The sequence below is a fragment of the Barbus barbus genome (genome assembly GCF_936440315.1).
Source record: "Barbus barbus genome assembly, chromosome: 4".
In the NCBI taxonomy this organism is placed as follows: domain Eukaryota; kingdom Metazoa; phylum Chordata; class Actinopteri; order Cypriniformes; family Cyprinidae; genus Barbus; species Barbus barbus.
The window spans coordinates 2,922,752-2,950,523 of NC_136732.1; the positions used below are offsets into that span (position 1 = coordinate 2,922,752).

The following is a 27,772-nucleotide window of genomic DNA, read 5'->3' on the forward strand; positions in this document are numbered from 1 at the left end:
CCTGGGTTTTGCGTGGTGGCTAAACACGCTGTTGTGCAATGACAAACTTTAGTTAATATGACTTGTGAGTATTTGATTCGAATGAGGCTTCTGATGTCTGAACACAGACTGATAGATGGGAGCACCACTGGGAAATTCATTTTAATTAATTGGCAAATGACAAAAGATTCAGGAAAATCATCTGTTCATAAGTACTTAGACTGTGCATTATTTATATTACAGGAACAGAAGATTTATTTCAATAAAGGACAATAAAAAGATACAACAAAGATGAGTTTAATTGAACATAAGTAACAAAGGAATATGAAAAAAAAAAGAAAATAAACTATTTTTCCAGCCTATGCTTCTGATAGAAGTCTTTACAAACGCAGGGAGAGATGACCGGTCACCTGAGGATTGGTCCTGCGAGGAAACACACAGTCATAAAAACAATACACACATATGCACAGTTACTTACTATGATGTTTCTGCAAATCACCATGTCATTAAATTCTCTCCTCTATGCGTTCCTTCTGAGCCAGAGACTGACATCTCAACAGAAACACATGGTCACAAACTGGCTCGTTTGATGCGTTTCTCTGCGGACGAAGGCTCTGCTCTGTACCTCTCGTAAGTCTCTCTGGAGGTGGCCGTTTAGGTCCTGCGACGCGGCTGCTGAGAGACTCTACATGCTCCTTCATGAGCAGGACTCGGCCCATGGCCTCCTGCATCTCCCTGTCCTCCCAAAATTCGTCCTCGGCACCCAGAGGCGCCTGACGCTGCTGTAAACACACACCACGCGTTACACTGGAATATGAAGACTTCAGGAAACTGTCAGGATGTTCAACAGAAACACTTTCACTGAATTATTTAGCTGAAAATATGTTTAGCAGTTATGCTTCTGTTCTCCGGCCGAAAGAAAATAAATAATGTTGGAAAGAGCCAGACCCTGAGCTTCTGTTAAACATATTTCACACAGTTAAACAGCTCCGTGTACGTTCCATGTTATGAATATGTTTATATGTGAATAGAAGCCTACAGTTAATCAGTTCATCATATCCATTACTCTTATGATGGCTTTTTGGAGCATGTAAGTTTTGGACAGAGCTACTCATCACCTTCTTCTGATTGCTCTGCTCCTTGCCAGCTACAACAACCCACAGAGCAACATTAACCCACCGTGACATTATTATAACCCTGACTGTTTTCTGAAGCTGTGCCTTGTCTGGTCTAACCTCTTTATGAGTGGCTGTGAGCTGCTCTTCCAGCATATGGCATCTGGCGAGCACCACCGGCAGACGCTCTCTCACCTGATCGAAACAAACACACCACACATGAAGCTCATAAAGCCAAAATATTAAATGACATGGAATGACCCTAATCCAGCATCTATGGGAGTGACGTTAAATCTGACCCCATTCTCTCTTCTGACTGCCGTTATCATGGACTTCTTTTGTTATTCGAGCAAATGCAAAAAAAAAAATATTGTAGCAGTCTCCCATTCACTGTTCACCCAACTATGACTTCCGCTATTCAGAAAGCCAGAAATGTGAAAAAGGTTCGAGGAGACTAAAATCAGTGCCATTAATGACTGTCTATTCATATGACAACTGGTAACAGACTTTAGTGGAAATTAATAGTAATTTGAGATTTGAATAAACATCTGTGGATATGATGATACATGAAAAAATCAAGTTAGATTGTATTGATAGTTTAAAAAACAAACAAATCTGTACATGTAAGTAAATGTCTGTGAGAACTCACGTGTGTTGTTCCTTTCAGCTCTGAGCAGAGCAATCTCCTCCTCCTGCTCCATCAGTCATGCGTCCTGTTGCTAATTTTCCACAATGATTACAAAATTGGTCTCATTTTTTTCTTCTTTCTGGGGCCTGAAATGGTGGAATGTTGGTCAATACTGATAATTAAACAATATTTTGCTGAATATGTTTTTGTGCTGGCACCTTTGTAGCAGTCTTCTTGTGCACCACAGAACCCAACCCGCCAAGAAGGACGAACACCAATAGGGTCTTTTAAGGTGTTTACTGCAAGCACAGAATGGGACAGTTACAACAATCGTCTCTGTTCAGTTTACAATCTGCAAATACATCTTTGATTTAGTACATTGTCCCATCACTCTAAAATGCAGGCAACAACCAAAACTACAAAAATCACACTCAAGTTGTCTTACTCTTTTCTTATCCCAAATAATGTCCAGTAGGTCATGAACTACATTACCCAGACTGCACCACCCCTTATTGGCGCGCACTCCACTCAGTGCAGTAACACCTTAATCTCGTCATACTCAAATACATTAAAACTATAAAACGATCAATATTAACAAACCTCTTCATACCTGAGATGAACACAATGTAAATTGATACTTCAGATATACTAATCCCAAAAATTTGTCAAACACTCATTTAAAGAAATACACTTTATACAGCGTTTTCAACATTAGTAATCCCTTGTTTAACACAAAACCACCATGTTTTATTCTAAACTCATCCTAATTTCTACTTAATAAACTCTAAAACAATTAAATTGTCCATTAACTAAAACACATACCTCTCCTCAGAGTGCCTCCCACAGACTGAAGTTTACTGCACCCTGGGAACATACCACTGATCAGAGGGGGGGTATACTAATTAGCAAAACTAGATGACATAAAATCTTACTGTTTGAACAAATACAGTATGGAGCAATTGTGCAATTGATTTTTTTTTTTTTTTTTACAAACAGATGACTGAATGTCACGTAGAACACTCACAATTCCCATCTTGTATGAATTTTTTATATATATATATATATATATATATATATATATATATATATATATATATATACACACACTCTTCACTCTTCTTTTTTAATAATATAATCAATGTCTTAAAAGACAATTCAGGATCGAGCCAAAGACCAAGATATTTAAATAGAACAACTTTAGATAGAAGTGACCCATCTTCAAAACTAATATCTAAATCAAAAGAGTCAGGACGATGGAATCTTTTAAAGAACACCATACTACAGGACTTCTTTTTATTAATAACGAGTTTGTTTTTGTAAAACCAATCCTTTAAGGAGTTAAAGTCTAACTGCAGAGAGGACTGAATAAATGAAATATCAGAATGAGAAGAATAAATAACAGTATCATCTGCATAAAGCTGAATAGAAGAGTGTAAACAAGTTTTAGGAAGGTCATTAATAAATAAACAAAAAAGCAAAGGACCAAGTGTTGATCCTTGGGGAACACCCTTATCAATAACCAGATAATCCGTAACATATTGTTGTCTGTTATGAAGATAGGAATTAAACCAAAGAAGAGAATTTTGATCAAAGCCTAAAGAGTGTAATTTATCAAGCAAAAGATAATGGTCCACCATATCAAATGCTTTAGAAAGATCGATAAAAATAGCACCAGTAGGTTGACATTTATCAAAAGAAATAAACAAATCACTGGTAAATTTCATTAAAGCTGTGGTAGTGGAGAAGTTAGGTCTAAAACCTGACTGAAATGGAGACAAAATAATAAACTGATTAATATAGTTGGATATTTGATAAAAAATTAATTTCTCAAAAACCTTTGCTACAGTACAAATAATAGAAATTGGACGGTAATTGTTTAAATCAGATGGGTCACCACTTTTGAAAAGAGGAATAGTCTTAGCACATTTCCATATGGAGGGTATTGAACAGGAAGACAAAGACAAGTTAAACAAATCAGTCAAAGGATACATTAAAATGTGAGAAGCAAGTTTAACAAATTTAACTTCCAAGCCATCCGGACCGGGCGAACTACATTCTTTTAACCCACATATTACATTATAAATGAAATTAATTTTGATGAAACGCAACACATTCACACCATTACACCTTGGCTGGTTTAGGTCTGTCATGGTCATGGATAAATAATGATGACAATTAAACCGCCAGGTGTCCCTGTTTTAATAAATGATTTATTCAATCATTCTAATCAAACGATTTGTTCAAAACCGCTGATTCAATAGAAATGAAACAAGTGAGTCCATCTCAATGGACCGTTGAACCACTGGCTCACTTGATTTGTTCAAAAACAGATTAATTCAAGAAATGAAACACTGTGTTGCTCTGCACTGTTGTATCAAATTAATGGCACATGTGCTGATATACAGAAAAGTACATTGTTTGTACAATGAATATAAAACATAAAAACTCATGCATGGGTGTTTTTTTCTTTAATTGTTTGAATTATAAAGGCATTCTAATAGGCTCCATCGCGCAGTGAATGATTTTGTTCTCTTTCAAGCATACGTTTCGGTGTCTCACTATGGGATACGCCCCTTCCGCGTATTCCTCAGAAGCCCTATTACATTACGCCAGCCCCAATTGGCTGGCAGACGTGACGCTGTGTCTGGGAGTGGCCTCCCCACCCCTCAGTATAAAGGAGCGACACAACGTCACTACGACATTCAAAAACCTCTTCTCGCTTCACACCAGAAGCCTTAACGAACTCTCGGACGAACGACTGGCCACCACGCCGTTTTTTCGCCTGACTCCTTCAATTTTGCATTCCAGCCGATTGCAAGGAGTGTTCGATACTACGATGGCTGCTGCAATGCAGACTGTCCCGGCTAGCGAGGGAGATGCTGTGCGACTTTGTTCATGTGGGAACAAAATTTCATGCAAAGACACACACCAGGTCTGCTCTGCATGTCTTGGGCTGAAACATGCCCAAATGGCGATCGAGAACCCCGGTTCCTGTGAACACTGCGCACGCTTCACTACGAAGAGCCTTCGTCGCAGGCTAGCACGCCAAGCTAGCCTGTCAGGCCACGATCCCCTCATGTCGCCTAGCCCCGTTCCAGCTGCCACTCCGCAGGTATCCATCCCTGTAGAGCTGCCCACCACGGCAGCTTTATCATGGGGTGAACAGCTTGACGTTTGCGTCCCTCTGACCAGTGTGTTTAGCACGGACGAGGAAGAAGACGCGCTCGATTTCGAGGAAGAGGGACAATCGGACTTTCTTCTCTCTGAAGAAGAGGAAGATTTCGAGGACTCCCCTTTCATTCCCCCTGCGCACACGGCACAACCCTTCGCCGCGGCGGGGACCACGGAAGATGCGGATGGGGCACCATCCCCGCTGCTCAGTGTGGATCTGCAAGATGTGTGCAAACGCGCTGCAGAGAAACTAAATATTCCGTGGCCGACCGTGGTAGCAGAGACTGCAAAGTCTCGCTATGAGGGTAAGCGGCTGCCGAGGGCGAAACGGGCAGCACGGCAGCTCCTTCCTGTGTTTCCAGAGCTCCTGGAGGAGCTTGCGGTGACCTGGAAGGACAAACCGTTCACCAGCAAGTTACCCGTGCAGGGAGGATCCGCTCTCGATGTGGAGGGAATGGAGAAAGTAGGACTTCTCCGAATGCCTCCCATGGAGCCATTAGTTGCCGCGCACTTGCATCCAAAGCACACGGCAGCTGCAAATCCGACGTTGCCATCCAAAGCGGACCGTTTCCAGTCAAGCATGTCGGAACGCGCTTATAAAGCGATTGCTCTCTCTGTCAGGGCGCTGAACGCTACCTCTATGCTGACCGCGTACCAAGCGGAATTGCAGGACGAAGCGTCGACCATACCAGGTCAGACGCACTGGGAAGAGATCTGTGTAGTGACAGATCTCTCTCTGCGTCTTCAGAGGTGCGCGGTTCAAGCCGCGGGCAAAGCCATGGCCACAATGGTCATCCAAGAGAGAGGACGTTGGCTTAACCTGGCTAATCTCTCAGACAGGGAGAAAGAAGCTATCCTGGACGCACCGGTGGTCACAGAAGGCATTTTTGGCTCGGCGTTGACACTGATGCAAAAGAGATGCGAGGAAAAGAAGAGGGATGATGAGGCTTTGCAGCTCTGTATGCCTCGGAAGGCACAGACTGCACCCCCCCCGCCACCTCGGCAGACTTTCGCACAAGTTACGGCCCGCCCACCCCCCAGCTATCGCATTCCTCGGCGGCAGAGACCGAACGTGAATGCAGTGGGTCACAGCGGAGTCCCGGAACAGAGAACTGCCTGGCCTAGGAAGAACTACCCGCCTGCAACAGCTCAGGCGGTCCAGCCAGCTCCTCAACCTCATCCTCACTCCCATCCTCAGGGAGCGAGGAGGAAGAAGAAGGCAGTTTGATGGGGTCTTCCCCGGGGAAAGGAGCACAAAAGCCCCCCCGTTCGCGAGCTCCCGTCCCCCAGATGTTCAGCGTTCGACAGTGGACGAGTTCCAAAGTTCCCGGATGTTCTGTGGAAAGATAGAGCCCGGTTGGGCCAGGGGAACCAGAGCAGTGAAAAGGACAAGGGATGGTGCAGTGGTGTATACCCACCCACTAGTCACAAGCATTTTTCATGTCCAAAACTCAATAAAGTTTTCATTGTATTCCCAAAACATGTTGCAAAACATAATTCCCCAAAAAACGTTGCAAAACACGTTGACAGACCACAGCATAACATCACCTCGGGGAGCTTTAGCTCCCTTAGGGGTGATGAGACGCTTAAACTCTGTCCGAGCGCTGAATGCCCACGCATGCGCAGTACAGACAACAAACTCGCTCACGGCTCAGCCACACGAGGGCGCCAGAACGCTGCAAATAAACAGTTGGCGAGAATGCACACGGTCCCGCTGGGTACTAAGGACAGTACAATTCGGGTACCGACTGCAGTTCGCCGCTTCCCCCCCGCATTTCAAAGGGATAATTCATTCTCAGGTGCGGGAAAAATTAAAGCATGTTCTTCAGGAAGAAATTTCCTCTCTGTTGAACAAAAGGGCTATAAGAGTGGTCCCACCCGAGCAGAGCCACAGCGGGTTTTACTCGAGGTACTTCCTCGTCCCAAAGAAAGGGACTCAAGCTCTTCGTCCCATATTAGATCTGCGGGCACTGAACAAGTACTTAAGAAAGTACAAGTTCAGAATGCTCACTCATTCTACACTCCTAAAATTAGTGCGCCATGGCGATTGGTTTACGTCAATCGACCTGAAGGACGCATATTTTCACATAAAGATATATCCACCCCACAGGAAATTCCTGAGGTTTGCTTTCCTCGGCGTGGCATACGAGTATCTGGTTCTACCATTCGGGTTGTCTCTCAGCCCCCGAGTGTTTGTAAAATGTACAGAAGCGGCACTCACTCCGCTCAGGGAGAAGGGCATTCGTCTCGCTACTTACATAGACGACTGGCTGGTGACAGCTCAGTCAGAGCGAGAAACGAGAGAACACACAGTTATGCTTCTGGAACACATACAGAAACTGGGTTTCAAATTAAACATCGAAAAGAGTGTTTTAATTCCCACACAGTCTATAACATATCTGGGGCTGTCACTGAACTCGGTGACATTCAGAGCACGACTGTCAGAAGACAGGGTGAGAAAATTCACTCGGTGCATGACCGATTTTCAGAGGGGAAACAGTGTTTCCTTTCGCACATGCCTCAGGCTATTAGGACTGATGGCTTCAGCCCTGATAGTTATTCCCTTAGGCAGACTGTTCATGAGAGAATTTCAACGCTGGGTAGCGTCTCAGGGACTGGACCCAATACGTCACTCCCGCAGGAGAGTAAGAGTGACGTCAGAGGCAGTCTTAGCACTGCGCCAGTGGAGACACCCGACCTTTCTGGTTCAGGGGGTACTCATGGGCGTGGTTCGAGCCAGAAAAGTGATAACAACGGACGCGTCGTTGTCCGGTTGGGGGGGGCATTCACGAGGGCAGGATAGTGAATGGAAGATGGGATCAACATCTGACCAGTCTTCACATAAACTATTTGGAAATGCTAGCCGTTTTTCTGACGTTGAAGCATTTTCTTCCTTTTCTCAAAGGGCATCATGTTCTCGTGAGAACGGACAACACTACGGTTGTGGCTTACATAAACCGGCAGGGAGGTCTCAGATCACTTCCCTTGCACATGTTAGCACGCAAACTGATTTTATGGAGCAATACCAATCTTTTATCCCTGAGAGCGACGCACGTACAGGGTGTTATGAACCAGGGTGCGGATTTGCTTTCCAGGGGCAATCCTCTCTACGGGGAGTGGAAGTTGAACAGGGAGGTGGTCGAACAGATTTGGAGCATATACGGCAGAGCGACAGTAGATCTGTTCGCGTCACACGACAATGCTCAGTGTCCTCTGTTTTTCTCCCTGAAAGATCAGAGCGCGCCTCTGGGGATAGATGCGCTGGCGCACGAATGGCCTCGCACTCTCCTTTACGCTTTCCCACCGATAGCATTGATATCCCCAACACTTTACAGAGTGAGGGAGGAGGGACTAAAACTGATATTAATAGCTCCGAGGTGGCCAGGGAAGTATTGGCTAGCGGAGATCATACATATGCTGTACAAAGACCCGTGGTCTCTCCCGCTGCGCAGAGATCTTCTGTCACAAGCAGAGGGGGAGATTTTTCATCCTCATCCAGAACGCCTGGCACTATGGGCATGGCCTGTGAGTGGGTCAATTTAAATATAACCGGTCTGCCTGACAGCGTTATTAGAACCATACAAAATGCTAGAGCTTCATCGACTAGGTCTCTTTATGAATGCAAATGGGGCGTGTTCGAGCGCTGGTGCGCAACTAAACATGAGATACCCTTTCAGTGTTCAGTGGCAGTGGTTCTATCATTTCTTCAGGATTTGATAGACCAAGGGAAAGCGTTTTCAACCATAAAAGTGTTTCTGGCTGCTATATCTGCTTGTCACATTGGTTTTGATAAAACTGTGGGGCAGCATCCTTTGGTAGGCAGGTTTATGAAAGGTGCGCGCCGCGCCTTGCCAGTGTCGAGACCGATTTCCCCCTCATGGGACTTGGGATTGGTGCTAGATGCTCTTTCCATGTCCCCATTTGAGCCGCTGGATAAGGTTGATTTAAAAATATTGTCATTTAAGACGGCACTGCTGTTAGCTTTATCCTCGGCAAAACGCGTAAGCGAGATTCACGCGTTTTCAGTGCACTCAGCGTGTTTGCAGTTCATGTCTGGGGATGCAGGGGTAGTTCTGAAACCTAATCCTGCATTCATGCCCAAAATAGTTAAGGCTATCATTCCTCTTGAGTTAAGAGCCTTCTGTCCACCACCTTTTGCTTCATCAGAACAGCAAAAGTTAAATGCATTGTGTCCAGTGCGTGCTTTACGCATTTATACAGAAAGAACTAGAGGGTTCAGGGAAAGTGATCAGCTGTTCGTATCTTGGGCGAAACCTCGTACGGGGAAGCCGATTACTAAGCAGCGGTTGTCGCACTGGATAGTGGAGGCGATCTCGCTGGCATATTCCAGTAAGGGTCTTGTGTCCCCATCTGGTTTACGTGCACACTCAACAAGGGGAATGTCAACGTCCTGGGCCCTGTTTAAAGGAGTCTCGTTACAGGATATTTGCGAAGCGGCGAGCTGGTCCTCACCGCATACATTTGCAAGGTTCTATAAGCTGGACGTTACAGCTCAGACTTTAGCGCATGCAGTATTGAGCGTTGGAATGTGAATCACGAGTCATGACTCGTTCAGCCCCGCACGCAGTATTGTGGTTGGCAGGAGACTTCGAGGCAGGCTATCTGGCAATACGGGAGTTAGGATATCCCATAGTGAGACACCGAAACGTATGCTTGAAAGAGAACAATAGGTTACTTGCGTAACCCCGGTTCTCTGATAGCATTAAGTGAGGTGTCTCACCAGATCACCCTCCTTGCTGTGCGAAGCGAGGAAGAGGTGTGCTTGTTTTGAATGTTGTAGTGACGTTGTGTCGCTCCTTTATACTGAGGGGTGGGGAGGCCACTCCCAGACACAGCGTCACGTCTGCCAGCCAATTGGGGCTGGCGTAATGTAATAGGGCTTCTGAGGAATACGCGGAAGGGGCGTATCCCATAGTGAGACACCTCACTTAATGCTATCAGAGAACCGGGGTTACGCAAGTAACCTATTGTTTTTTGCTATAGTCGATATGTCAGCTCTCCTGTTGTCTTTCTGTCCCTCACAGTCACAAATGCAGCGCAATAACTTTAGGTCAGGGGAATGTCTTTAAATTCTAATCAAGGAAAAATCATACCTTCTGTTGTCTTCTTTTTAAAGAACTTTAAAAGGTGCACTTGAACCATTTTGCGCAACAAATGACTAAAACTTGCTTCAGCTTGTGCGTAGCTTGTTACAGTACCGATTTCTGATTGGCCATTATTTCGTTTTTGAATTATCATAAATAAAGTATTTTGACATTTCAATTGCTTGAACAGTTTTACATAATACACAACATTATTAATCTAAAGGGGATGGTTATGGGGGATGGTGGTTTTACTGAGGGATTTTTTTTAATTCCCCCGTCTCTGAACAAAGCACAATAGGCGATGGACTTGAAGCAGCACTGCACAGAGTGTTCTATGTGTGACAAGTACAGAGAGAGCGATTAGACAGCATTTTTATTTTGTTTTATTTTTTCCCCCATTGGTTTTTAAGATTCTAAAAGCTCTTTATTCCAAAGATGCTACAACCTAGTCAGTGTATTCAGTCGGTGTAAGGTATTGTAAGTTGCTTCAGAAGTATTGCAAGTATTAAGTAGAACATAATAAAACAGTGCATTGACATAAAAAAAGGAAATTTACTTTTGGTACTTAAGTACTTTTAAGAGCAAGTACTTCTTTACTTTTACTTAAGTAAAAATCTGTCTTCACAACTTCCACTTGTAATGGAGTAATATTTGACCAGACGTATCTGTACTTTCACTCAAGTAATGGAGTTGTGTACTTTGTCTGCCTCTTTTATTGTATTCGGTTGTGTTTTAGGCACTAAAGCGGTCTAGTACTTTAGTCAAACACATTTTTAATTAACAAAGATTCCTGTGCCACCCCAGACTGGTTTCTGGCCACTGTAACAAGGGGATTATTCTTGCTAAAGAACATGATTCTTGACCGAGGCCATTTTGAATGAACTCACGAATTAAGAACGTTGTGATAATCAATAAAACTAGTAAACAAATTCTTATTTCTTAGCAGTTCTCACTTTGGCTACGTTTAACGTTATAGAATAAAACTCAATTGAAACTCGGTAAAGTTACTCACCCTTCACTGCTCAAGTTGTCCATAATTTGCTAGTTAGTTATCGCTGTTACAAAAAAATTGCAGTCCTTCTTCTTCTACTACTACTACTTCGTCTTTCCAGTTTGGAAATGCAGTCCTGAAAGCCTCTTCTTCTGCTGCTTTGCTCTCGCCAGCGCCGCCAAACAAGTTGTCTATCTGTGGTGATCCAATTCTCTAGTTGGTGCTGTTACAAAAAAAAAAATAGGGTCCTGGAAATTTGGTCCTTCTTCTTCTTTCCAGTTTGGAAATTTGCGGTCTTCTTCTTCTGCTTTGCTCTCGCCAGCACCGCCACACCAGCGGTCACATGGTTCATAAGCAGTACAGATATTTGCTGCAATTTTTGATAAACATTACAGCATATTATGCATTGATTATTATGTCTGACATTTACAGTATCATATGTTACCATATAGCTGAACTATTTTCTTGTTAAATGTTCTATATTTTAGTTCAATAATATGGTAACACTTTACAATAATGTGTCATTCGTTAACATTACTTAATGTATTAATTAACATGAATGAAACAATGAACACTACATTTATTACACTCTTTATTAATCTTTGTTAATGCTAGTTAATAAAAATACTGTCGTTCATTGTTTCTTCATGTTAGTTCACAGTGCATTAACTAATGTTAACAAACACAACTTGTGATTTTAATAATGCATTAGTAAATGCTGAAATTAACTAATATTAATAAATACTGTGGAAGTATTGTTCATGCTTAGTTCTTGTTAACTAATTAACCTTATTGTAAAGTGTTACCAATAATATTTATTTAATATTGAGGAGATCTTTTGGTACTAATTACTAATTTGTGCGATAATTATGGTCCATTAATGACTTAAAATATTTTTCCTAATATTACTTATATTACAATTAATCAAGTGTAAAATAAATATTAGGTTAAAATAGAGAAAAGGGTTTTGAATTCCAATGCAAAGAGGCAAATTTTGTGGTCAGGAAAAAAAAAAATTCATTTGTAATGCCATGGTTTTCCCGCTAGGTACCTCTATGGCTCTTTACTAAATATATATGTATCTAGAATATTGCAGGTCACACCTGCTTGCTTGTTTTTTTAAGTTTTTTGTTTGAATAATCATTTAGATCCGAATAAACACTAGATTTTTAAACGTAGCATTTAAAGTTAATAACTTCCATTCTTTTCTTTTTTTTTTTTATGAGTCACCTTCACCAGCTTGATTTGTGGATTTTTTCACAGCAAAGCTCTTGTCCGTAAACCCCTTGGTAAGTCCACTAGTAAGGAATGTGAACGATGGGGGTTCTTCATGTTTTATGTCTATTACCAATAAACACGCAGACTGCTGGAATACAAATTCATTGTTTTAGGTCAAGCTCTATTTGTGAAAACTTTCACAATCGCATTTTATCTTGTGTCAGTGTTTCTTGTTCTGCCCTCTTTCTCCTGTATAATACTGTCATACAGTTCTGTTCCAGTGAATAACAGTTTCCAAGCCATTAGATAAATCAGCTTATATGGCTCTAATAGACTTTGGTGATTTGTGTTATCTTTCACAATAATATTTTAGTTGTTGTACCTTTCCTTGAGTCGTTCGCTTCAATATTCTGATTTGCAAAAGGTTTCACAGTATAGTTTTTGTCAGTTAACCCTTTCCTGAGCCCTTAAAATAACTTCTGATTTGTGAAAACAAATTCATTCATTCATTACTTCAGACTTATGTGCCTCTAGAAGCCATCCCAAAGAGGCACAAAATCACTTTCACAGACTTTTAAATTAAATGTTTCCTCCTTAGGCCATAAAGTGAAGCCGTTTTTTCATTTAATCCCATTCCTACGGAGCCCCTTTAGGGACATGGTCGTGTAAAGAAATTTGGGATGAGTAGAAAAAATTTGGGGCAGGGGCAGCTCGTGGGTTTTAAAATAGGGGAGGCACACTAATTGGTCTGGGGATCCCTGCCGATTAATATTAGTATTTGCTTAACCACTTTAAAATGGCTTTTTGGTAGCATTTAGTCAGAAAATGTAAAGAAAAGGACTCAGATAGCAAGATAATACAATTTCACTTACCTGGCCTATCACTTAAAGCAACATCCATCCCTTCTTAAAAGTATGTGTTGTGCCATTTAATTAAGCTGACTGCTGTAGCTGTTGGATCCATTTGCAGCTTTTATTAAGATTGGTCAAACAGGCAGGGTCAATCACCAGCAAACTGAGCAATAGAGGCGAGGCAGAGACAGAGTCGAGACAACAGGCGGAAGGTCGAGGCAGGCAGCGAGAATCAAAAGTCCAATAAACAAATCCAAGTCGGGGCAGGCAGAGAACAATCAGCAACGATACACAGTCCAGGGTCGAGAGGTATAAAATAAACACGGGTAATAACGCTCAGAAATGACAGCCGGGGCAAATCAAGACTTCGCAATGAGGTGCTGTGTGTGAATGGCTTTTGTGTGTGTGTGTGTTAATGAGATACAGGTGTGGAGTGCAATCAGTCCCAGGTATGAGGTATGATGGGAATTGTAGTCTGAGGTGGCGTGCAACAGTTAGTGTAGTGCAAGAGTTCATGTGATGAGCGAATGACCTCTGGTGGTGAGTTAATGGAAGTTCATGGCCAGGATTCCTGACATAGCCCCCCCAATATATACAATCAAGGAGGGCGGTGGAGCGGAGGCGGAACAGGGGGAGGGATGGAGGGCCAGGTCCCCGCGGAAGTGGAGTGGCTGGGGATCGAGGCAGAGCCGGCAGGGCAGGAAACCAGGGCGGAGCCAGAGGCCAGGACAGGGCCGACAGAGCAGAGGCCCACCAGGGCGGGGCAGATGGCACAGGAGCCCACCAGGGGCGGAGCAGATGGCACAGGAGCCCAACAGGGTGGAGTAGACGGAACAGGAGCCCACCAGGGCGGAGCAGACGGCACAGGAGCCCACCAGGGCGGAGGGAACTGTAAACCATGGCAGGGACCTAGAGGACATTGCGACACACGAGACAGAGAGAACATACACGGTCTCAAGGACCAAGGCAGGGAACATGGGAAGTCCATTAATATTTCCTTTGGTGACAACTGAGCGGGTAAACAGTCCATGAGCAAACTCCCTAACTAAGACTGAGAAGACAGACACATTTGGAGAAACAGAACAAGAAGATAGTTCATGAATGGTCTCAATGGCCGTGACAGGGTTAACGGGATAAACATATTGTGCATTTGCAGTTTCTGGGCTCTCTACTGGACTAATGGGGTGGATAACAGGTCTCTTGTTAGGGACTGGACAGACAAGTGGTTCTACATTAGACTCATTAGGGGAAATGGGACAGACAGTCAATTCAAAAACTGATTCATAGCTTGAACCTGGGCAGATTGACAGTTCATGATCAGACAGATTAACAGAAACGGGCAAGACAGAGAGTTCAAAATCAGCATTCAAGGCTGATTCAGAACAGGACAAGAGTTCAGAGATGGGACCATCGGCCAGCCCAAGGCAGGACAAAAGTTCATAAGTGGCCTCTGTGACCAGTCCGGGACAAAGCAAGAGTTCACGAGCGGCCTCCATAGCTGTGACAGGGCAGGGCGAGAATTCACAGACGGCCTCCTTAGCCGTGACAGGACAGGGCGAGAGCTCACAAACGGCCTTCATGGCCGTGACCGGGCAGGACGAGGATTCATAGACGGCCTTCATAGCCGTGATAGGGCAGGACGAGAATTCATAGACAGCCTCCATAGCCGTGACAGGGCAGGACAGCAGTTCAGTGACAGCCCTTTTGGCTGCGACAGGACAGAAAAAGAGCTGTTGAGTGGATACCACTGATATCTCAGAAGGTTCTGCAGCGGTAGCCGCCAACTTTGGAGGTTCTACAGCAGTACCATTATAAAACAGGGAGAGTTCATTACCAGGACAAGTACAGTGCTCATTTACGGTTCTTTTGACCATGACATGACGGGTTGGAAGTGTTTTGTTAGGCGCCACCACCATACAAGGAGCTGAAGCGAGCTCCCCTGCTTCAAAAGGTTCTGCAGCATGCGCCGCCACCTCTGGAGAAACTGCAGCAGGCACCATCGCTTCGGGGAACACAGCAACAAGCACCACCACCTCCGGAGGTTCTGCAGCAACAGCTGCCACCTCTAGAGACATCATAGTGGTCGCCGCTGTCTCTGGGAGTTCTGTGGTGGTGTACGCGGCCCAAACACACCAAAGAGCGATCCCCATCATGGGAAGCACTTCGGAAAAGAGAGTTAGTTCAGGAACAGGAGGGATAGAATGAGTGGATTTGGGGGTACCAGCTGCGCGTACAGACACCAGCGGTGCATCCTTTACGCTGGATACCAGACAGGGAACTCAAAGGACTGACCTTAAATATCTGGGTGTGACAGGGCTTGAATATCTGGGTGTGAATATCTGCTCAGCTGTGAAATGACGTGGTTTAAGATGGTTAGCGGTGACGTGGTGAGACTCGGGAAGGTCAGCAGAGACGTGAAGAGACTCTGGAAGGTCAGTGGAGACGTGAAGAGACTCTGGATAACCTGCTGAGACGTGGTGTGGCTCTGGATGACCAGCTGAGACGAGAAGAGATTCTGGAAGATCAGCGGAGATGTGACTTGACTTGTGATGATCAATGGTGATTTGGCTTGACTCACGAAGATTAGCTGTGACTTGGTTTGGCTCTTTTAACATCAGCTGTGACTTTTCTTGGCTCTTTAACATCAGGTGTGACTTGTCTTGGCTCTTTAACATCAGCTGTGACTTGACTCCTTAACATCAGCTGTGACTTGACTGAACTCATGACTGGCAGCAATGACATGACGGGGTGTTGTTGTGGCCGCCATTTTGTGAGTGTGCTCCAGCACGGCTGTTATCACACTAGTGAGTGCGGTATCGCGTTCCTCCACGACACCCACAGTGAATGCTGAACCAACAGTCCACAGAACATAATCCAGAAAATGACTCAGTGACAAACGAGGGCCCTTACGAATCATTTTTGATTTCAACGGCTGGTTAAGACCATCACAAAAAAAGTCTATTAACACACAGTCTGGTAATTCTGAGCCATTAGCCAGAGCCAAATATTCGCTCGAGTAATCGTGTACCCTGCTTGAGGGCTAGTAACAAGTGTGAAGTGAAGTGACATTCAGCCAAGTATCTCGGAATTCGTGCTCCTGCTTGAGGGCTAGTAACAAGTGTGAAGTGAAGTGACATTCAGCCGAGTATGGTGACCCATACTCGGAATTCGTGCTCTGCATTTAACCCATCCAACGTGCACACACACACCGTGAACACACACCCGGAGCAGTGGGCAGCCATTTTATGCTGCAGTGCCCGGGGAGCAGTTGGAGGTTCGGTGCCTTGCTCAAGGGCACCTCACTCGTGGTATTGAGGGTGGAGAGAGCGCTGGACATTCACTCCCCCCACCTACAATTCCTGCCGGCCGGAGAATCGAACCTACAACCTTTGGATTACAAGTCCGACTCTCTAACCATTAGGCCACGACTTCCCACAAGATCGCTGCATCCATACCTGACCCAAGTCCGTTGAAAAAAGCCGCTGGATCCTTGTTTGGCGAAGTCTTCTGTTGCGATAGACCAGACTGGGTTAGATCCATTTGCAGCTTTTATTAAGTGAAGTGAAGTGAAGTGACATACAGCAGGGTCAATCACCAGCAAACTGAGCAATAGAGGCGAGGCAGAGACAGAGTCGAGACAACAGGCGGAAGGTCGAGGCAGGCAGCGAGAATCAAAAGTCCAATAAACAAATCCAAGTCGGGGCAGGCAGAGAACAATCAGCAACGATACACAGTCCAGGGTCGAGAGGTATAAAACAAACACAGGTAATAACGCTCAGAAATGACAGCCGGGGCAAATCAAGACTTCGCAATGCAGTGGTGTCAAAAGTATTCACATTCATTACTCAAGTAGAAGTATAGATACTAGGGTTTAAAAAGACTTCTGTAGAAGTTGAAGCATCAACTCAAGTTTTTTACTCAAGTAAAAGTGTAAAAGTACTGGTTTCAAAACTACTTAAAGTATAAAAGTAAAAGTAATGGAAGGGGAAAAAAATGCCATTAAGGACAAAAGAGGGCGGCACAGGGGCCTATTGTGCACTACCCCACCTCCTTAAAAAAATTTTTCCTAAAGGCCATAATGACTATAATGTTATATTAAAATGTTAATGTTGAAAAATGTGGGATGCACTAGGCTACCTGTTTCAGCCGTATATGTGCCCACTGAAAATGAACGCATTTTAGTACAATGCAAATACATTAAAAAACCATATATGTGTACTACTGAGCATTAACGTGTTTCATGGAGCGGAAGATATGATGACTAGTTGCCTGTAAGTATTGTAATGGTGCAAAAAGTCCAAATTCAGAGGCATGTCATCAATAACCTTTATTGGAATGTAAATGTACATCCAAGCTTAGCTGCAGGAATCTGTGAGGGCAACGGACGAAGAGAAAGTACCCGTTTGATAAATGAGCCAGTAGTGGAGAAATAATAACTTTTAAGAAATAATCTTTTTTGAGTGTGACGTGATTTGTGTCATGTGCAGGTGTGATGGATCGCGTACAAACCAATTGGGTGTCGGAATGGTATAGGTTTATATTCTCATCCAACCACAATTCACTCTATCCGGATGGCGCCATTTATCTGGATATGTTTTTTTTTTTTTTTTTTGAGCGATCAGCAAGGGCGATGCTAGGATTTTCATTTTAGGGGGGCTCAGACCCCAATGATGGTATAATAATAATAAATAAATAAATATTTACAAAAAAATGTATTAATAGGGTAGGATGGTATACTAAACTTATTGCAGTATTCCACTGTATTGCATAGATGGGTATAACATCCGAGTACAAGCCAAATACAAGTCTACCTGATCTCACACACACACACACACACACACACACACACACACACACACACACACACACACACACACGCACACACATGTTGGGTTTCCATGTTTTATGGGGACTCTCCATAGGCGTAATGGTTTTTATACTGTACAATCTGTATGTGCTATTGCCCTACACCAACCCTACACCTAAACTTAGCCCTCACAGGAAACATGCTGCATTTTTAGATTTTCAAAAAACTTTATGCTGTATGATTTATAAGCTTGTTTCCTCATGGGGACCAAAAAATGTCCCCACAAGATTAAGATTTACTGGTATTACTATCCTTGTGGGGACATTTGGTCCCCAGGACGTGATGAATACCAGGTGCACACACACGCACACACACACACACACACACCTGTTTACTGTACAAACCAAAAATGTTACTGTTTGCATTACTAGTACAAATCTTTTTCTATGCTCAAGTACAAACAGAAAATTGTAAACATAAAACATCATATCACTTTAAACTTTCACTGACTATCCATATTAGCAATATAAACAACACAGCTATAAGGCTGGACAATGGATTAAACTATGTGGGTGCTGTGATTAACTTTTAAAAGTAAAAAAATAAAAAAAACAGCAAAACTGAAGCAGTCTGTGAGAAGGACACACAATGTTTCGATCTCTGTCAATCACTCTGATATGCAATTAAAATGAGTGCACTGACTGAGTGCTGTCTGTCACTGTCTTTAATCACTTCTATGCAGAACTGTATGGTAGTTAATGCCACATGCACTGTAATATTAAGTTCTATATTGAAAGCTAAATTTTCAAATGAAAATAGCAATAACGTGATCGTTCTATAAAGTATGCGTATAATGTGTTAAGGGCTTTCGCTGAAGGAAACAGCTGTGGTGTGATGAGTGGTGAATGCAGCGAACACTTTACAGAAGATTGGAAACCGATTGCTCTCCCATGACTTTTTGTAAACTGTATTTAAGACAAAGAACTGCACAGATGTAGATATTATAACAATCTATCGATAAACACACACCTTGTCTTCTCCTCTGCGCACCGCAGTCTGTGGATTGAAGAACGCGCAGAAAGATGGCGAGGAGCCGAAGTCTGCTGCCGTTTCAAATTTAAAGGGGAAGAATCGCAAGATTTTCCAATAGGGTCTAGCTGCAGACATAGGGCGAGTGGAGCTCCACTCAAGAGCGGAAATACGTCACCTCCACTCGCGACGCGTCCGCCATGTTGGTCCGGGCAAAGGCGAGTGGAGCTCCACTCGAGCGGAAATACGTCACCTCCACTCGCTATTTATTAATAGGCTCTGTGCACAAGTCCCGTGACGTACTTCCGTTTTCCACAGTGATCGGCAGATCAGTTTCCGGTTTACTCAATAGGGTCTAGCTGCAGACATAGGGCGAGTGGAGCTCCACTCAAGAGCGGAAATACGTCACCTCCACTCGCCGAAATACGTCACCTCCACTCGCGACGCGTCCGCCATGTTGGTCCGGGCAAGGGCGAGTGGAGCTCCACTCAAGAGCGGAAATACGTCACCTCCACTCGCTATTTATTAATTGTTATATACACATGTATAAATGGTGCTTTGCATATAATGTCACCTCTTTGTACATAATGTTGATATTTTCTGTACTTTTATCTTGGCATTAATAATAATAAACTAAGCTTTTACGGTTTATGACACGACAGCGCTCTCTTTATTATTTTTTTGCCCCAGCAATTTGCACTACAGACATAAAACCATAGAAGTAGGTTTAAAATACACATTTTGAGGTCCTCTGCCTTTTGTTCATGTTTGTTTTTTAACTATACATATTTCAACTACCAATGTTACATTCCATACATTTTAGAAAGTAAACACTGTGTGATATTTAGCAGTGAACATTAAATGAAACATTTGTATTTTAAGCTAAATAACAACATATACCTTCTTTTTTTTTGTTGTTGTCTGTTTTTCTGTGTATGTGGTATAATCTGTAAAGCATGTTGGTCAGCCTGTTGTATATGTGCTATACAAATGAAATTAACTTGAACAAATCAAATAGTAAAATAATGACTAATTTCCACAATTTAACAATTTTAATGGAGTAAAAAAAACAAAAAAAGCAACATCTTACACTATATTGAAAACATGAATTGCAAGTAACCAAAATTGTTACAGTAAAGACACACTGCGTGCGCACATACACACACTTTGCCTGTTCCAAGACCTCCATCGTCTGTAAAGCAATCCCAGCTACAGTAGCCAAGGTGGTCATCTAAGGAGTAAAACCCCAAAAGCACTCCCCGTTGTCCATTTCCCTGGTAGCCATCCCCACAGTCTTTGTAAAGCTGGCTGCACTGTACACTCTCAGAAAATAAAGTACATAATTGTACCTTTAGGGGTACAATGGCTTGTCACTGGGGCTGTACCCTCAAGGGTACAGCTTTTGTACCCTTGGCATAGGGTACATATTTGTACCCTCGTGATTTGTACCTTAAGAGACCAGTCTTGTACCTGTGGTGACAATTTTGTACCTTTATTTTAACAGTACAAAAATGGACCCTTCAAAAAGGGTACAAAATTGGCTTTGACAGGGTACAATCGTTGACTATGATATATATATATATATTACACACACGCTGTATTAATATCAGAATTTATTAAGTCCTTTTTATCTTATTTTACATTTCATTTTAAACACAATGTCTAACTGTGACATATAACTTGTCGTCAACTGAGTAAGTGTCATATGCCTGAAAGTCCATTTCATCTCCTGGTTTCAGTAAAGTCCATTCTTTATCAACCTTGACACTGCATGCATGAAAGTGATGGTCATAGAACAGAGGAATCAACATTTTTCCACAAAGGATCCACATAGTGTCTATGTTAAAGATGTACTTGATTTGCCAAAATAATGGAATACGCTCAGAATGCAGTACATCTATGACAAATACATCTCTGACCGCATACTTCACATTGTTGACTGTTACTTCAGACACACGTTGGATAGCTTTCTCTGTTAAATCTACATCACAGAGGTTGTGATTGTCCATCAGGGCTCTCTGCAGCTCCACAGGTAAAGATAAAAATGGAGTGGTCACACTTTTTACCAGGACTTTCTCAAATTCACCCAGCATACTCCCACAAAACTCCCAGCACTGTCTGAACTGGTGTCTGTTGCTCAGTGTTGTAGCTATGTTTATAAAATTTCTGCAGTTATGGGCAACCATTTTAAAATATTGGTGCTTGGCCTCAAATCTCATGCACCATAGCAAACGCAGGGGCCCATACATTTGTATCAGTCTTGAATAATGAACTAAGTAATGACACTTTGGAGTAATAACACCCCCAAACACATCTTTCATTTCTGTCAGGAACTCTTGAACAAGTACATTTAACAAAAAAAGGTTCTCTCTCCTCACCTTTGGAGCCATAACGATCTCAGTAATCTCTCGACACAACAGAAAAACATGCCAATATTTACAATCAGGTGGCACACGGTGGGCCATTACAAAAGGCAAAAGCCTGAAAAGGCACCACTTTTGAGAAGCAGATCCAGTAATACCAACATGCTGCAGTCTTTCTGATAACTGTACTGGTTTGTTTACCTTGTCATTTTGCCCAATGCACAGTTTTTGTAGTTCTTCATTTATTTCTCTTATAGTTATATGTTTCTCTGTATGAGCTTTGCCAATAACTAGCTTCATAACAAGTGGAATTACACCCTCTAACAAATCGTGCATTATGTCCGGTGGTAAAGCTTTTGTCACATCAAAATATTGCAACTCTTCAAAAGGTGAAGGACCATTCACACCATAAATCACTTTGTCGTCAGGATTTTGTTGAATGCGGGCAAGATGACACTGATGAACCTCTGATGTTCTTAAAACAAAGCAGTCTTCCTCAAACATGTGTTTTATATCTCCATAAGATGCCATGCAATAACGACAAATTCTACCTGAGTTAAATGACATGGTAAATCCACCGATCATGTGAGCTGACAAGTTATCACCAGATAGAGTTGCAAGAGCAGCACGAAATGTGTGTTCAGTTTCATCAACAGTTACTGTAAAACCATCAGTTGCCAGTTTTTTAAGATCATTTAGCAAAGGTTTTAAGATTACATCCAAACCACACTGTTTAACATATGAATAACGCACCAACAACGCTAAATGAATATGTCTCTGCTGCGATCTATACTTCTTGTCCAAATTGCCTACAGTATAATAGAATGCACACAGCTTGTGCTTGGTTCTTTTTGACCCCAATGGGTTAACTACTTCGAATTCATCTTCATAGAAATGCAGCCGCAGTGCAGTTGGGTGATCTTTAAAAAACATGTGTTGTTTGAAAATTTCTCCATCACAGTAGTCTGTTAAAAATTCGCTGTCTGTCTCTGGATTATTCTCATTCAGAATTTGATCCCAAATGTCCTCATGAGAACAGTAATTTTTCAGCACTTTACCAATGGGTACATATGAATAGGAGCCCACTGAGTGTCCTACAGAGTCCCTTAACTTAAAATGGACAGGTTCTGTCATGTTAAGCTTGGAATTACAATGATCTTTTATCATGTACGGAGACCGAATAGCTTTTGAGGCCTCATCAAAAAAATCATTAGACTGTATGACCCTTTTCAGTTCTGGACTTTGTGACATGTCAAAACCACTTTTCTGCAGGTGGTAAACTATAAAAGCATCATAGTTCTCCTTAAAAAAACACAGTAAGAAATTAACATCATCAGCAATTTCTTCTTGAACTGACAATGGTAGGTGATTTTTCTCTCTACATTTCAGAATGAACCTAAAAAGATTTTCTTTAAAACCTTTTAACAGCTCATCCATACATGGAGGATTTTCAGTGACAGTGTGTGTCCTAGGTTGATCAAAATCTTCTTCGACTACCTCAGTATTTCCATCATCATCATTATGCCGTAAAACACGGTCTGTGTGTTTTCGATATACATGTCGCCTAAAAGACTCATATTTTGTAAATGTTGACTGGCAGTCATTAAGTCCACATGTAATTGTGAAATTGGCTTCATGGGCATGAATGAGTCCTATGTGCTGAATTAGTTTCATCAAGGTGAATGTCTTCCTGGAGCATTTGGGGCACTGGTATGGACGAGGCATGGTGGAGTCAGTATAGGAGATTTATTTGCCTAGTGACAGTTATTGGCAGAGGCTGGTCACCATCCACAACTATTTTGGCAATGTACCTTTGGAGAAACATCAGAGTGTTCTTCAGATGTCTTGGATATGCAAGATTGAACACAAAGTATGTGCAGAAGGCTGAGATGATTCCTTCGTCGATTCCTGAGTTGCGAAACACCTCGATGTGGTCCACTTTCAGAATGTTTGGAGCTCTCCTGGCAAAGGCCATTTTCCAGTCTCGGTCGGTGAACTGAATAGTTGGGTACGGGCTGTCAAGATCAGTCTATTCAAAGCCAAAAGGAAAAAAGCAAAATTAACCTGACATTCTTACCATTTGGTGCAAAATATTAATACCTCACAAATTCTGGTAACGAACGAAAACTTAATCCATTCTGACATATTGCACTTGCTCTTTAAGGAGGAATGTGAGGCTGTTCATTGATAGGGTTGTTAAAATAGCAATGATTAGCATTGTGTTATTGGGTAGATACACTAGATTACCAAGCACATGCATCATCTACATTCTTTGCATACACATTATATGCTCAAATAGTGGTTTATAATTAGAATGTGACTATATTCTGATGTGGTGTGCAGATTCGGTAGCTAGTAAATTAGACACACAAGAACATATGAATTGCTGTTAAAACTTGTTTGACTGGATTTAAGCAAGAACTGATGAATCTAAAGTAATTTAACAATGGTGGAAGACAAAAAGCAATATGACCATCCAAGCAAGTCTTCAGCGTAGCAACAATGATGAGGTGATCAGCCTCATTACCACTTTACATACCACTTAAAAGTAATGAAATATTTAAAAGTGGATAAAGTATTCCTTTAAGTGGAGACGTGTGGTGTTAATATGATTTTCTTTCTATCAGTACATTTGTCAAGTGTATTTGGTGTTATGGAGGTGAACAAAAGAGATTTTAGTAAGCAAGACATACCTCTCCAAGTGTAATAAAGCGATCAATGTTCTCCTTGAAGATGTAAGGCAGAAAGATGAGGGCTGCCCTAAAGTCAATATCTGCAAGACATGAGATATACTTGATATTTAAACAACATTTTTCTAATTCAGAAGCAGTGCAGGTAAATATAAAGGTCATCACTAGACATTTGGTCCAGTGTAGATGTCAATTTCAGGCAAGCAATTTGAATATAAAGATGATTTTCCCACAAAACCGGTGTTAATTAACACCTCAATTCAAGTACACCGTTTTATGACATAAGAATAACAACAAATCTAAAATAGAATTAAAGACATATTAAGGCCCACGACTTGGAAACACTGTGGTATAGGCATTAACATTTAATCAGTACCTGGAAGATCCTCAGTAAGAGCTTCTTCTTTTGTCTCCAGGTAAAACTGGAATAGTGGGCATTTCCTTTGAGCTAGTTGAAGCACCTTCGGTACAATACATTTGAAGCCTTCATTGAATCGCTGACACAAGTTCCCTGTTGCTGGATGGATACGTTCCAACTCATCACACAACTACAGAAGAAAAAACATTAAGCTTTATTCCATACCAGAAATCACCATGCAGCTTGATACTAATCTAAGAAGCAGTACTTAATGGCATATGGAAGATATGTGACATTTGTGTGTAGACTACATGTTAGTTTTCATACTAAACCATTAAAATTCACATCATTTATTTCCACTGTCACATTTTTAATGATGATTAATAACATTTCAGTTACATAGCTTGTTTATTAGAGTACAATACATTCACCAAGTTTGACCCAATAACTCCTTCCCTGTCATTGAAACTTCACAAGGAATCTCTCCCGGTGCTCCGGTGACTAGCTGGCTTTTTTCCTGCCAGACTTTCAACAACTTTCATATGATTGACACCAGCTTTGTGTCGCGTCCTGCCCGCTACTCGGGACGTGGTGTTTTGAACGATTAGTGAAGGTGCACCGCAGCTGGCGGGGTGGGGGGATTATGGTAGGTTGTAGTTACTCGCACATTGTGCTCGTAAATAATTTTTCCGGTTCGCACGTATCGATTTTTAGGGGCATATGCGAGCAAAATGGTCGCACTGTAGAGCTCTGTATCTGTGTGTATGCCATTTTGGAACAGTACACTCCTGGTGAAGTTCTCATTTTCATGACAGGGAATCAAACTTGGTGCATGCATTACACTCACACGGACCAGCAAATAAGAATATACCGTTAAAAATTCTAACTATGACCTTAGGATACATTTTTACTTACCCCGGTGGGTGTCCTTAAAAAAGGGTACTTCTTAACTGTGTCCTCTACAGTCATGCCATTAGCAATCTCCTTTTGCCGCCATGCAAACGTCTGCTGCATTCGGTCTCGTACAATCCTTAAGTCAGGTTGCATCTTCTGGTACTGGCTATTTAAGACATTCACATGAGCCTCAATGGAGGATGGATCCTCACCCAGAACACTTGGTGCCTTTATGGGAATTGAGATAGAGAGAGATACACTTACAAACACATCTGACATAAAACTAAACAATAAATTGTCTTGTGTAGTTCCATTGAGTGAACCAATCTTCTATCAATCTGATTGAATTTACTTGACCAACCTCAATTGATAACTACAAAACTGTGAAAAAGAAAATACGACAGATACATTAACCAACTAACTACAACTTAACTAAGCCTCATTTATTACCAATGCACCAAGCTGGGCATCACTGACCTTGGACACCTTTCTCTGACTGGTCCTCGCCGTTTCAACAAGTTGCTTTGATTTTGTGTGGCCAAACTTCTCCTTACTACCTCTCACTTCACTGTTGTCAACCAGAGGTGCACGCTCCCATTTGAATTTACGCCTCAGAGACATGTGCCATGTGTGCTAATTGAAACAGAAATATTAATTACCAAAGACTGCTCAGGCATGAAAACTGGTCAGGGGTAAAAAAAAAGGTGAGATGGATACGGCAGCAAAAAAAATGTAACAAGAGAAAGATACCGACACGTTTTATCCTGTTGTTGACGTTAGCCTACATTACATCCAGGTTGCTGCTACTCGTCTCCATAAATGAACAATTAACCTAGGTAACATTACCTAAGTTAAGGTAACATCCCAAACCCCACCCCACTTTTCTTTTATGACAGACCTGCACATAACATTGAGAAGATGTAATACCTCATGTTAAAAATACTGTGTATAGTTATTTGCTAATGCACTTACATAACCATTTCCCTCGAGATCCTTCAGGAAAGGATATTTCGCAATCAGCATCTTTACAACTTGCACATATTCTGAAGTTGTGGGATACCTACAAGAGAAGAAATGTAACTCAATTGAAGGCCATCTGCCTTGAAATAATCATGCACCAGGACAAACACAATCCATTTTTTTTTTCAGCATGAATTTTGTTTCATGGGGCAAATATGCTCTACAAAGACTTCAGTTAAAATATTCCAGTTACACCTATAAAAAATATTTCCCCCTAGGCAATTTAACCATTTCTGGTAGTTTCCTAGAATCAGATGAAATTTTAAATGGAAGTATAGATTAGCCTTAGCTCAACTGCTTTAAGTCTAGGTGACATTTCCTTTTACATGCAGGTTAAGTTAACTTGTTTTAACTAGCTTAGGTTGATACATCACTGACATTCAAGTCTTGCAAATCATTGTATCGCTTTCCCATGTCTAACATTGCCTTCAACACACTTACGTACATTGTGTATTGTGCCACAGCCTCATAGAGAACCCGGATCATTATGTGTCTATCCTTTGGATTTTTCTGGCATGGTTCTTTGTTGTCTAGTTTTGTTTGTAGGTAGCTGGGGAATGCTGGAATGTCAAAACTACCAGGCAGTCTCACATTAGCTCCATTCCTGTAATATAGATTTTTTTTTACTTTTAATTTTAGGTGTAAATCAAATTAACAAACAGTTTACACTGCTAAGACCCTTCCAATTAATAGGTTACCAAACAATACGTAAAGTGCAGGCCTGCAGTCTTTGATAATATATCTTAAATCCTTGCAACAGGTCAGGTATGAAAATTCAGGTAGCCTGAATTAAAAAATGCAATGTCTGCCCCAAATATTAACTGCTTTGAGGACAATAATTACTAGAACAAAAGTTATGGTACTAGAGTTCTTAAGCTTCAAGTTGGTCACTAAAGCTAAGATGAAACTTGGAAGATGCTTTGAGAACATCATACATTCACTAACCTTGGTATAGCTGAACTAGATTGCTGGCATTCCTCTGGAGGCACAGGCTCTAATGTCAGCGTTACTACAGGCTCTTTCAGCTTGCATACAAACTGGTTGAATTTGACCTGCTTCTTAAAAGATCCTTGAAACAGGTACGATACCATAGTCTCTGTGAGGCCACAGTCAACTGTTTCACCATCCACATCATTATCTGAAAGAAAGTAAACATAGGGATATGAAACAGCTGTGCACTTGACTAAAAAGTAATCCAAACAAAATGAAATAATTTGACCAGCACATAATCGCAACAACATTAGCTTTGTGGCCAATGCCCATGTTAGGTTCGGTGCATGAATATACACGTATAAAAATAAATAAAACTCGCGTGCAAATTAATTAACGTTAATGTAATGCGGAACTACTGTTATGCCTGGTTCAGATTACACGATTTTAGCCCGATCCGTTTGACGTAGGGTGTCGTGGGGATTCGTAAAAGACAACGGGCGTTGGGACGCAAGATTCGATCGTTTCATCTCGTATAGTGTCATAGTGGGCGACAACCTACGTCGCGTCTGCGATGCTTCACGACAGAAAGACTAGCATGTTTCATTTTTTAACGGTCCTCC

At 42.1% G+C, this 27,772-nt stretch overlaps 1 protein-coding gene across 4 annotated transcripts; it reads right to left on the minus strand.

Moving 5' to 3' along the window:
- Window positions 1–213: 213 nt before the first annotated feature.
- Window positions 214–19,434, minus strand: LOC306867238 (uncharacterized protein). Of its 4 annotated transcripts, XM_079412838.1 has the most exons (8): window positions 18,895–19,056; window positions 11,011–11,359; window positions 2,545–2,586; window positions 1,941–2,021; window positions 1,744–1,868; window positions 1,215–1,289; window positions 479–761; window positions 262–402 (listed from the first exon to the last, which is right to left on the minus strand). In XM_079412838.1, the coding sequence occupies exons 6-7, from the start codon at window positions 1,248–1,250 to the stop codon at window positions 486–488; spliced, it is 312 nt and encodes a 103-aa protein (XP_079268964.1). In that variant the 5' UTR covers window positions 1,251–1,289; window positions 1,744–1,868; window positions 1,941–2,021; window positions 2,545–2,586; window positions 11,011–11,359; window positions 18,895–19,056; the 3' UTR covers window positions 262–402; window positions 479–485. The 4 variants fall into 4 exon arrangements, with proteins under 4 accessions (XP_079268965.1, XP_079268964.1, XP_079268967.1 ...); XM_079412839.1 differs by lacking the exon at window positions 11,011–11,359 and having other exon boundaries at window positions 214–402; window positions 18,895–19,434; XM_079412841.1 differs by lacking the exon at window positions 2,545–2,586 and having other exon boundaries at window positions 18,895–19,000.
- Between the last annotated feature and the right edge of the window lie 8,338 nt (window positions 19,435–27,772).

Coding starts and splice junctions, on each gene's coding strand:
- LOC306867238 (XM_079412839.1), bottom strand. CDS start 1,250: ATGCTGGAAGAGCAGCTCACAGCCACTCATAAAGAG. Junction 762..1,214: donor TCACAGCCACTCATAAAGAG/GTTAGACCAGAC, acceptor GTGTGTTTACAG/CAGCGTCAGGCGCCTCTGGG.